The sequence below is a fragment of the Pangasianodon hypophthalmus genome, chromosome 27, assembly GCF_027358585.1.
Source record: "Pangasianodon hypophthalmus isolate fPanHyp1 chromosome 27, fPanHyp1.pri, whole genome shotgun sequence".
Classification (NCBI taxonomy): domain Eukaryota; kingdom Metazoa; phylum Chordata; class Actinopteri; order Siluriformes; family Pangasiidae; genus Pangasianodon; species Pangasianodon hypophthalmus.
Genome location: NC_069736.1, coordinates 6991374 through 7003575, shown reverse-complemented (window position 1 = coordinate 7003575; position 12202 = coordinate 6991374). Strand labels below are relative to the sequence as shown.

General features: G+C 37.7%; 1 protein-coding gene across 5 annotated transcripts in view; it reads right to left on the bottom strand.

Annotated features, from left to right (window-relative positions):
• Window positions 1–1415: 1415 nt before the first annotated feature.
• Window positions 1416–12202, bottom strand: part of LOC113531112 (RIMS-binding protein 2) — a 101723-nt gene continuing 90936 nt past the window's right edge. For all 5 annotated transcript variants that reach the window (XM_053230286.1, XM_053230287.1, XM_053230288.1 and 2 more), the window contains 7 exons: window positions 11809–11977; window positions 10514–10582; window positions 8601–8654; window positions 7665–7771; window positions 6604–6675; window positions 5668–5787; window positions 1416–5011 (listed from right to left, as the gene is read on the bottom strand). In XM_053230286.1, coding sequence (XP_053086261.1) covers window positions 4721–5011; window positions 5668–5787; window positions 6604–6675; window positions 7665–7771; window positions 8601–8654; window positions 10514–10582; window positions 11809–11977 — 882 coding nt within the window. In that variant the 3' untranslated portion in view covers window positions 1416–4720. The remainder of the gene's footprint in view (window positions 5012–5667; window positions 5788–6603; window positions 6676–7664; window positions 7772–8600; window positions 8655–10513; window positions 10583–11808; window positions 11978–12202) is intronic.

Below are 12202 nucleotides of genomic sequence, written 5' to 3'. Positions count from 1 at the left end.
AATATTTATAAATATAAATATTAGACTTCAATGCGTTGTTCAATGAAAAAAATGCATATTTATGCATTCGACATTCGCATTTAATGCACATTTAATGACTATAAAACCTTAAAATCAAATTCTTAAATTTATAGAAATAATTTTATTAATTTATTCTTTGTAATATTTACTAAATTACTAATAATCTTTGTAATATTTATGTATTATGGCTGGCAAATCTTACGTAACACAAAACGCCAGCCACTTCCTGTTAACTCGATGCAGTAAATTATTACATTTTTATTTTTGTACCATCAAAGTATGTTTCTCCATAATGTAAAAAGTTGTATACTTACATCTGTGTTGTAAGATCTTAGCGTATCCTGTAAAAAAATGTTTAAAGGTTCTAAATTGTACGTTGGTTTGCTAGTTAGTTTGCTAGAAACAGCTTACTCATTCCGACAAAGATGGCCGCCACGCTTGATTTAGCATAGCATGGAGTAAAAGAAAGACGTAACAGGTTACACTTGTAACCAATCTTTTAATTAGAGAAAAGTTAAAATAAAAAATAAGTTTTCAGTGTTTAACAAGATGCTGTTGGTTTCAGTTAGCGAATCTGTTCATATGATCAAAAGTACTTTCTTTGAACTTTATGTGGAACTTTGTGAACAATTGAGTTTGGACTTTTTGCTGCTGTCCTAAATAGAGGTCTGAAAAATTCTGAGACATGACAAACAAAAAATCAGTCAAAACTGTCTGCAAATATTTTTTTGTCAAGAGTTCATATTAATTCAAGAGTAACTGTTTGGGTGTGGTTTACGCAGACAGCTGTAAATGAGCTGGAAGTGTGTGTGTGTGTATGTGTGTGAGAGGGGGAGGGGAGTCTTAACCACTAACTCTACAGGTGTGACTACAGGCAGATGAACTGAGGACCTGGAGACGGCCGCACTTGGGAAGTACAGTGCAGTCATCCATAAAGTAGAAAGCACTACTAAACCCCTCGCCACAGTGTAGTGTTTCCTACTTTATGGATGAGTGTACTGTTGGCTACTGGGAGCACGTTCTCACACTTTGACGACTCAACATGGTGGACAGAGAAAAGAGGAACTGGCTTTATTTCATAAGACTGTGCACAGCTCACTGTGTAAATTTTAGGCCACATGAGCTGGGCACATGAAGAAACAAAGCCAAGCTATTTTTTGCTAACATGTTTGATTTGTTCTGGACATTATACTTAATATTTAAGTGTGTAACATTGTTGAATCTGGTTTCACTTTTCCTTTTCATTAATAAAACTAAAAAAAAAAGAATACTCTTTGTTGTCTGTTGCATTTTTGCTTTGTCTACATGCACACACTACGGTTTTACAGAAATTATAATTGATCTAAAAACCTTCCAAATTTTTCCACGCACAAAATCACCACAAAACAGCAGTGTTAAGATTTTTATGTAAAAATAGATTTTATTTCTGTAAAAAGGTCAGACTAAATGGCAATGGCCCCTTCCATGAGCAATAATGATCTTACTAATCATCACTCAAAAACTTGCCTCAACATGCAAAAAAAAAAAAGAAAAGAAAAATGTGAAAAAAAGACCTATTTACAAGTTTCAAAAATTGATTACAAAACCTCAGATTTACAAAACAGGTTCCTGTTCTCCGTGTGACACTTGCAGAAATTCTGAGGGACTGACACGAGAATAAAGCTTCTCGTACTGTTGAAAATACCATACATCAATATCACAAAGTGCAAACCGTTGACCTGAACACTGTACATCATACACAGACCAAAGTATCAGCTGATATCTTCCAGCTTGGCCTCCACTGCATCCAGTGAAAAAAAAAGTCCTACAAATATATTGTAGAAGTAAAGAAATACAAGGTGATATTATAAATACTTAAATATCGATAAATAAGGCCGTGTCTGGGTGCGACACCTTCATGCATGCAGTCAGTAGAAGTACAGTAAAAGTAAACATCGAAGTAAGACTAAACAAGGTCTCGTAAGGCTAGTAAGTTACTGTGGTCTAGCTGTGGGTGCAGATTAGCAGAGAGTACAGAACTATATATCTGGTTGAAAAGCATGTTTTAGGATTATAGCACAGCTTAGGGATCATTGCTTTCCTAAAAACCAGAAATACCTACAGGCTACAGAGAAAGAAATAGTTTGACTGTACAGTGCAGTGCCTCCATCAGGGCTGCTGTTTTTAAATATTTAAGATTAATACAGTCAACATGTAATTAAAATATATCTTTTTGGTTCGGCACAGAACCAAAATGAACTTGAGCAGAGACCTAGACCTGGACTTCTGGTCTACAGAGTATCTAGTGCTTGGACCCTGCTCTCTCATCAGCTCTCTACTGTCATAGTAACACAAACAGCACCAAAAGGTTTGGCAAGAGTGTGTGCTGTTCTGGTTTGAAACATCTAACATGTTCTAGTAGCTGATACACTGCCAGTTAAGCCAGTTTTACACTGCGAGATTTCAGCATAATTTTAATATGTATGAAATGATCCAAATGAAATCTTCAGTGAAATCTATAACAGACTTTGTAATAACATGTTCTCTATGTCAGATTATACAGTGAAGATCCTCTAATGATAGACCTCTGATTACTGAAAACTACTATGTACTTTTTAGGTCATTAATGAGCACAATCTAGGCTCGTGCAGAAAATCGTTGCATAAACAGAAACAAGCCCTGGTTGTAATAGTAGCAATGTTACGAGTAAAAGAATACCACATTCTTCAAAGTGAGCTTGAGGTAATAAGGATTTTTTTGCAACTCACTGCACGAGGGCCTAGATGTTTTTTTTTTTTTGCAAGCTTTGCAACTCACTGTATGAGGGCCTAGGCGTGTAACTTTATATTACTTAATGTGAGGAAGTCAGCATTTTTGTTTATATTTCGACTTGCCGTATTTGTAGCTGTCTGGGAGTTTCATGTAATCCTATGCTGTTTAGATGAACACTGTAGCACAGGTCACATTTTGAGCTTTTAATAAAAAAATTTCTGACACTCAGTTGCTGTCTTTGGTTGCAATGGTGCTAAATTGGTCACATTATGCATTTAAAGACCACCATTTTCAACTCATGAAGAAGAATTCTTGTACACGTGCTATTGGAGCCTGTGACAGCAAAATCTGACCAAAATCGTACATTTAAACCCAGGCTTTAAACCTACATGACACAGGAAACACAAACTGAAACAGATGAACAACATACTATGCTTTACACATAAATGATTACTGCATATTGGACAGGAGTCACTCTGTATATTGTGGATGTGTTTTTATACTAATTTTCAGTACACACATGCAGAAATGATGAAATTCCCTGTTTTACACACACAAACTCCTTTTGGTGCTACTTGAGTCCCATGAGCAAGGCAAAGTCAGACCAGAGGAAACCTCCAGAAGCTTGTCCTTATACACTGAAGGAACGTACGTATTTAGTACACACAGCAGCTGAGCAAATTCTACTCGTTCCCACTGTGATGTGATTCTTTTGCCAGAAAGATACAAAATGTTAACCTTATTGCCGTATAATACATGAACAGCAATGAGACAACCTTAAAGGCTGAAAGCACAAAAACCACATCCACCTGATCTAATCTGATCTGATGTTTTCACCATGACGAAATGACGATTCAACTCAGGGACCAAAAAAGATCATTTTAAGTCACTACCTGTAGTCTTAAAGTGTCTTCACTGGAATCACAGTAATTATGATGTCTGCTCTGACAGCTCTGCTCCGCTCTTTATCTCTTCGGACTCGGCCGATGACACATATAACCTTTTAATGTCTTCAGATAACTATTTATCATTTGGTCAATATCAGAAAATGACAGGGAATGTGTGAGACATATATACCTATCTAAGTACTAAGGGTTGCCATTTAAACATGTGTAAAATAGCACATCTCATCCGTTTCATGTATTTGGATTAATGGTTGTGTAATTTGAGCCATTTCTACCTACAGGTGCAAAATACAAGGAGAAGTCATTGCAAATCAATTCGTTTTGTACCTGCAATGTGATTTAGTAAACCTGAAAGTCACTTCAGGGACACCGTTTGTGTGCGCAAATTAATACACTTGAAGGGCATGTGTTAAATTTGTGGAAGCCTGTTTTGAATTTTTTTTTAACCATCTCACTGTTATTTAGCTGCCATTATAATTAAACTCTCTGTGGATACTAGAAACATGTAGTGCACACAAAACTCCACCTACTTTGCACATGATGTAATTCACACAATTATTCTGTGTAAATCACTGAGCATTTGCACACATGTATTTACTGCACATGTAAATTAGTGCATGTTATTTTGAATCTTAGTAAATCAAGGCTGTAAAGTTAAATCCTGGCATTATATTACAGCTGCTTTAACTGTAAAAGCATTTGTTGGTTCAGTGTTTGTTTATAATTTGACGTCACCCACTGTTAAGACATAGCTTTCAGAATATTCTGTGTTTTTACTAGTTTGATGAAGATGTGAATGTTTTTTACAAGTCAGAAGCAACACTGTTTGAAGCAAAGCAAGAAGAACACACCTTTATCTTGGTAGCAAATGAAGACAAAAAAAAGAGAAAATAAAAAAAAGGCAAGCACCAATCGGTCACAGAGAGTGACATCTGTGTCATACCCTAAATCTATCCATGAAATCACATATACATGCAGACGAATTAACATCAACATGGAGAAAGTGCAATCAGCGAATTAGTCAATGTAACAGTCTTTAGCTTTTATTCCTTCTTGCTGGAGCCCAGCTTCTTGAAGAGCTTCTTCCCTTTAGAGAAGAAGCCTTTTTTCTTTTTGCCAGGTGGAGAGGTCTCAGTGACAGCATGGTCCTCTGGAGGATGGAGGACGGGAGGAGAATGGCCTGAGAATGGAGATGGACCCGGGTGGTGTTCAGGCTGCTGGTCTGGAAGGAGGTTCTGGTGTGAATCAGGTTGAGAATTGGGTTCAGTCCGGGTTTTGTCTGGGGGACTTGACGTTAGGGGCTCCGTCTGTTCTACAGACGCAGCATGGCTCACCTTTTAGGCAGAAATATGGAAGTGTCGGTGAGGGATTTTCAATGACCTAGATGACTGAAATGTCTAGAAGACAAACCCACTGAACTTGTGGAATAATGCTGAAGATGGTTTTACAATTATTTCAGCAGACAAAGATGATTTTGTAGCTCAGGTCACTCCCAATCAAATGAAATTGAGGTCAAGGAGAAAGCGTGCATGTTAAAGAAGTTGCTAGGGTTGTGTTTAGGGGCTTTACGTGGGGAATGTGTGTAAAAGGGGTCAGCATGAGACTTACTGTTTACTGTTTAAAGTGCACACCTCGCCTGTGCCTCTGCACGCCAACATGCAGGAATAAACACACACAAACAGAAAAAAACTAAGCCATGCACATGCACAAATAAGGAAGAACAGACCTGATGTGATGTGTATACCAAGAAGTGAATAACTGTTAAGATGGTATAGAACAGAGAACAGCATGCTGTTGTGTAGCTTCCTGTGTTGTGAGATTGCGTAGAGAAAAACATAGTTGTCACGTAATACTGGGTGATTTGACGATCACGCAGTTGCACGTGAATGCAGTCACATTTACATTTTGCCAACACACTGTTTTCACACACACACACACACACACACACACACACATACACACACACACACACACACACACACACCCCTACCTGTGAGTCTCTCCGGCTGTTGGCTATAGTATGTTCGGCTTCTGCTGACTCATCTCCATTCTCTGGAAAACCCTGAAGGAAGTTGGAAGGTACCAGCCCTTTCTGTCCATTTAAATCCCCCTAAAGTGGCAAGAATAACAAATCCCATCAGAAAGTTCAGTCAATCTTACAGTTCTTGAAGTGACCTATACCCCTGAACATGTAATTCTACATATAAATAAGAATAAGTAAAAAAACAAATGATTTTTTTATTGCCCAGGAAACTACTAAAATTTGTATGTGACCATCTACACATCTTTAACCTCATTATAAATGCCAGAATTTATAAATACGCATGATTATGCAAAATAGAAACAGCCCTAATTTCCCGTGTCATCCTAAACAGCTGGTTAACTAACACTAGTAAACCAGCTGACAATTCGAACTGGTTTTGAAGCACACTGTTATTAGTCAAACTTGGGTATTCTATTAGTCAAAAAAATACCCAAGACTGGCTATTAGTTAGCTCGCTAGCTTAGCACACAATTTCTGTGGCTAACCATTATCAGGTACCACGTCATCCTCTAAAATCAGACATGATCATCATTACAAAGCCGTGGAACTCTTTTAGTGTCATCGAGTGTCATGTGAAATCAGTGTTATGCATTAATACTGATACAGGAGTCACTGTGGTAAATGGAAAAATGTGACTTTTGCGGTATGGGAACAAAGCTGACTGAAACACCCACCTATATAAACTGAATCAGTAATCCTAGAATTTTAACCATTCAAAAAGTTTTCAGTTCAGTACTACTTTAATACAGAGAAAAAAAGAGAATTGGGCACCAATGTAACTTTTAGATCACAGTCGTCACTCATGTGAAACAAAAAATCCAGTCCTAAAGCCTTCATGAATTACAGATATTAGTTTAATCCACTCTAAAGTTGACTACTCACATAAAAGAAGCCATCGTCATCCATGTCTCCAAACACATAAATGATGTCCCCAGCATTAAAAGTCAGTTCAGCCTGTAGAAGGCAGTGAGAAGGAGCATGTACGTGAATCTGTGTGCTAACATAACACAGTGGACCTCATTTATCAAACTGGACATGAACAATGTTTTTTTTCCTGCAATTTGGTATTTATGAAAATCCTGTTAGTTCATGTAAATTAGTGTAAATTTAATGTAAACTTTGGCTGATTTGTTTAAACAGCGTATTTATTTCAATTTTAAATGCCACATTTAGGAGGGAACCGGTATTTAGAGATCGGTATGGAGGATAAAAGCTGGCTTATAAATCTGTTCTATGTCTTTTAATGCTGTGATCTAATGATCCTGTGCCATTCTTATCCATACCCTAGTTTTGTCAGTGCTTGAATTTATTGTTACTGGCACCTTTGAAAGAGAGATAAGTGACTGATCTGGTATGTCTCAACCAAAAGTCAGCCGTATATTCCCTACTGTGCTGCGTGCCATCATCAGGCTTCTTCTCAAATACATCAGGTTTCCTTATGACACATGCCATCCTGTTTTGCAATATGGCATTGGGGAAGGCGCATTGGTGCGTGACAGCATGTTGGCGTGAAAGACTTCTGGCCTACAGTCACAGAAACACTTAAAACAATAAAACATAGCAGGTTCCCTGTGTGACATGCCTGGTGTAGATGTGACTCAAAATAACTTCCACTTCTGCCTCTGAGAAATTTTCTCTCAATGTTTTGTCCTCATTTCGTGCTTTCAGCTGTCAGTAAGCTTTGTCTTTTATGGAATCTTGTAGGCATTACGAAATGCAAATCAGCTGTAGTCTAAACACGTTTACGCACTTTATGGGTGATTGGCATTTATCAACATTTGGATGTGAGTACGAAGAAAATCAGCATTATTAAAACTTTTGTAAATTAGGCCGGAATTTTAGCTCAGTATAGCCTATGAAACATTTACACACAACTACCTGTAAGATTGATAAATGAGGCCCTATGCAAATAAAGACTGAGTATAAATACGGTGTAATGTTACCTCAATGTCAGCATTAGGGGAGCTTTCTCTTGGGTCGTAATCAAAGATGGCCACCATCCTGCGAGGTACAGGGTTTCCCATGGCAATGGCTGAGTGTCGTGCCTTATCTGTCAATCAAATAACAGCAATGTAACCAGGTATCAATAAAAATAGTGAACATGTCATACTGTTTCATATTATTGTTCTAAAGTGACATGATAAACAGGTAATTGCAGCATACAGACAGCCTACAGATGGAAAACAAACGGTAAAAATGAATACGTGCGGTACACAGAATTTTTATGAAAGTGATGACCACTGTGACAGACAGACATATGGAAGAAAATATTAAAGTTATAAAAACATCAGAGTTCTCAGTTCCAGCTCCAGTGATCACATGGCAAATTTTTCATGAGCTGATGCTGGAGAAAGCAGCAATTTATTAATCAATTAAAAAAATCATGGGAAACAGCAAAAGACATAGAAACATGCCTAAATCTTTACACTTAACAGTAAATCCAAATCCAGATTCTATGAATATGCAAATCAGAACTGCTCGCATCTTACAGATCCCACCCCAAGCCCATACTGGGATTTTATTGGCTCTTATATTTCATGATGCAATATCACTCATTTGTGAACACAAATAGACAAAAATGCAGCAAAACAACATTGCACACTGTCCTCAGAAGTGGAACTGAGAAGTGGAACTTTAAAATTCTAAATTCATGACTGGAAGACGATAAGAATGATATGGTTAGCACGCCAATTCCTCTGCACTCAATGCATCTGTGCACCATGCAAAGCTTAAGACAACAGAAAGAAGACCAGACAATACAATCTGAAGATAAATAACATGCACATACAGTAACACTTCCAAAGTCTGATTAATATTCTCTCCCATGCTACTGAGAAAAGACAAAAAACTGGAAACAGATTGAGAGAGCGACTGCACACCTTGGTTGGAGGACTCAGTGTTGGAACTGTCCTCCAAAACTCCCGTAGATTCCACTGAAGAAGAGGAAGAAATGGAGGGTTAGAGTTCATGAGCTGGAGCCTTCATTTTCTTAACTCAAGCTCAAGCAAGAGTGGGTTAGGACACAGGGTAAATAAATCCACCTTAAACGGAACTAAAATAGTTAAAAATTAGTAATTGATTAGTAGAGCACCAGGAGCACGCGCACGCACACGCGCACACCCACGCGCGCACACACACACACACACACACACACACACACACACACACACATGTGCACGCAATGACACATGCAGCACTGGAACAGAGATGGGGGATTCTGTAATCGATCATGGCTATGAAATGTGAGAACAGTTATATATAAAATATCATTCTTAATCCTGTTCCTTGCAATAGAATATGCAGAATTATTGGCACCCTTCATGAAAATCAGACAACCTGTACATACCAAACATTTTCTAGTGCAGCTACTGTGCAAAACGCAGGTTTCAGAATTATTGGCACCCCATTTGCCAGTAGTTTTAGCGGAATCATGGATTTCAAGCTGATTAATAATATTAGATTTTTCCTCATGCATGATGGATGGATGACAGACCTCATATTTATACCACAAGAAAATAGGAAATGGTCAAAAGCAATTGTCTGGAAACTGAAAGCAATTTTTAAAAAATACAGTTTGTTTGCATTTATTTTAAATATTCTTTCTCAATCATTTTTCCACATATCATTATTTTAAAAAGGTTCTTTCATGAGAATGATTTTTTAAAATGGAAACTCAAGTACTTTCTCCAGTTCTTCGAATGAAACATTTGAGCTTGCGTAAAGTTTATTTTATACAATCATTTTGCCCATTTTACTGAAGGATGCTAATAATTCTTCATCAGTTTTATCTGCCCTGACAGAAATTGGCCTTATAATCTATTCATAACTATACCACAGCACTGCTGAATTCTTGATTCTGATTGGTCAGAAGGTGTTGACTAATTCTCAGGCAGGTCTAATGTTAGTTTCGGCTACAAGGCAAGGCTCTAGTTTATATTAATGCGCTCGTTCTGTAGTAACAACTAATGCACGGGGACATCTATGGTGGATGTGCCACATCAGTCAAAAAAAATAAATTACAAAATTCTGACTGTTGGTGAAGTTTTCTGGGAAGATATGTTTATTTAGCATTTTGAAGGAGTCTCCAGTGTCAGAACATTAAAACAGTCAAAGGTAAAATAGTAGCTTTAAGTTTTCCAATATGGGGAATTCCTCAGATTGAAGGACTTTCTGGTTTCTCAGTAACATGATAAGCTGCTTTTTGTCTTATTATCTTCAAGAGAGAGGGGAAAAAAGAGGCTGGTGAGGTAACAACTGTTTCTAGCTGCTGTAACACACAGTAAGTGATAATAGGAACTAACTTGTTTCACGAATGTTCCACAACATTAAATGTAACTATAAATGGATAAAAAGTAGGGCACATCATTCTTAATGAATAAAAATTTTTATTTTATTGACAAATTGCTGTGGTATAAGATGAATAAAACACTCTGGGACATATTATTATAAGACAATAATCAACTTCTAGATGGTAAGTCTGCTTTGGGCTGCATCACACAACCCTGTGATCGATTATTTTCCTACAAGTGCACACATTGTGGTGTTTTATTCCTTACTTAAGACTGTAATCAGCATGTCATTATTCAATAAATGTTCACATACTGGCTTTTTTGTGAAAACATCATTACTAAACTATATCAGAGGCTTCCCCTTTGATTAGACTTAGAATTCAGATATTGTAGATTCATTTTTCTTCTTTACAAAAGATGTAAGGGAAAAATAAAAAAAAAAATCAAGTGAGATGGTTGGAAGAAGATGGAGAAGGGGACAGTGAAGAGACACGGAGACACACCTTTCTTGGAGCGTCTAGGTTTGGGTGGTGGAGCCGGACGGTGCGGAAGCTGAGCGAGTGAGCGTGCGCCTTGATGGAGGTCAAACAGGAGAATGCGGTTTGAAAATGAAACCAGACAACAAGCACACAGAAAACGAGAATGAAGCCTGATATAAAGCAGGAAAAACAACAACAACAACAACAGAAGTTGCGTGATGACTTTGAACAAACAGAACTCCATCAGGAGCAGAGTCAGCCAGGGAGGCTACTGTGAGCTGGAAAGAGTCAACCCATTGCTGCCAGAGAGCATTCTGGGAAATGGGATCTCAGCTGCCGTAGATTTAGCATGGCTCCTTTTCCGGATCACAGCTGAAACTCTACCATGATGACAGAGCAGCAACATCAACAACAACACCAAAAACACTAAAGCATTTTTTGGCACTTCTTTGCACTATTGCGAATGAGAAGCACAAATGTGATCATGAATGTATCAGAAAGAAAAGCACACACAGCAACACATAATACCAAAGCCATGACAAGGGGCATAAATAGACCTTAAACATCAGACTCCCACACTTCCTGGGGTGTTATCTTTGGGGATGATTGGCTTTCTCTGTTACAGAAATCTGGATGTCTTAATTGTCTTAATATCACAAGGTGCCACAGGCATCCAAAATCCAAGGAAATCCAAGTCAGTAGTGTTAAATGAAATTCTTCAACTATAGCTTTGGATTAAGATGTTATTCATTAAAATAGTTTAAAATCACCCACAACTTATTTTAAAGACCATAAAATTAATTCAAATTGAAGTATGCAAATTGGAAATGTCTCTATTCCTACACACTCCACCCCTTCCCCTAGAAACAGGTGCTGCATGGCATGAACTTGCACATAATATCTTAACAGGCCCTTACATTTTTGGACAAAATAGTTTCTTCTTAAGTGTTCAACTGCAGTGGACAATCTCTCAGTTTGACCATTCAAATAAATGTCCCTGTATTTAATAATAAACTAATTTTTTTTTAATAAAATTTGAGGTCATACTGAAAGTCTTATTGAAAAATCTCTTCCTAAGAATAGAATAAAAAACAAAATCAGCTGACATCTATTTTCTGCAGTGCCAGATGACTGATCTACAGGATGTTCTACTTCCTATCATACTGTACAAACAAAAAAAATCAAGCAACAAATCTGCCAACTTGTACATTACTCATAAACCATCAGGCTCCCAAACTGCATCAATACTGATTCACTGAAAAAAATGGAGCAGATGCTGACGTGTTGAGTATTAAAGAATAACTGGCAGGACAACGTACCCATCTTCTCTATAGAAGTCTCAGTGGACAGGAAGCCCTGCTGTAGCAGCTGATCTCTGGTCTCATCGTCATCCACCTGAATCTCAGAGACCATGTTACAGGGCACATAACCATGACGGCCACCTGACTCGCCTCGGTAAAACCCATCTGCGTCCTTATCACCGTAGACCTACATGGAGGAGCAAAAACAGTAAAAGGTCATGTTATATAAAAAGTACAAATAGTATTTTCTGTAAGTGTACTACTGACAGTTGGCAACTTAATAAGGTTTACGCAGGGAAAGTTACGTGTATTCAGAGATGAGTTATGCACGTGCTTAAGTCGATGCGTTCTCCTGTGAAGAAAACGTATCCGTGATTTGAAGAAACTGACCAAGGGACAATACTATTAATTA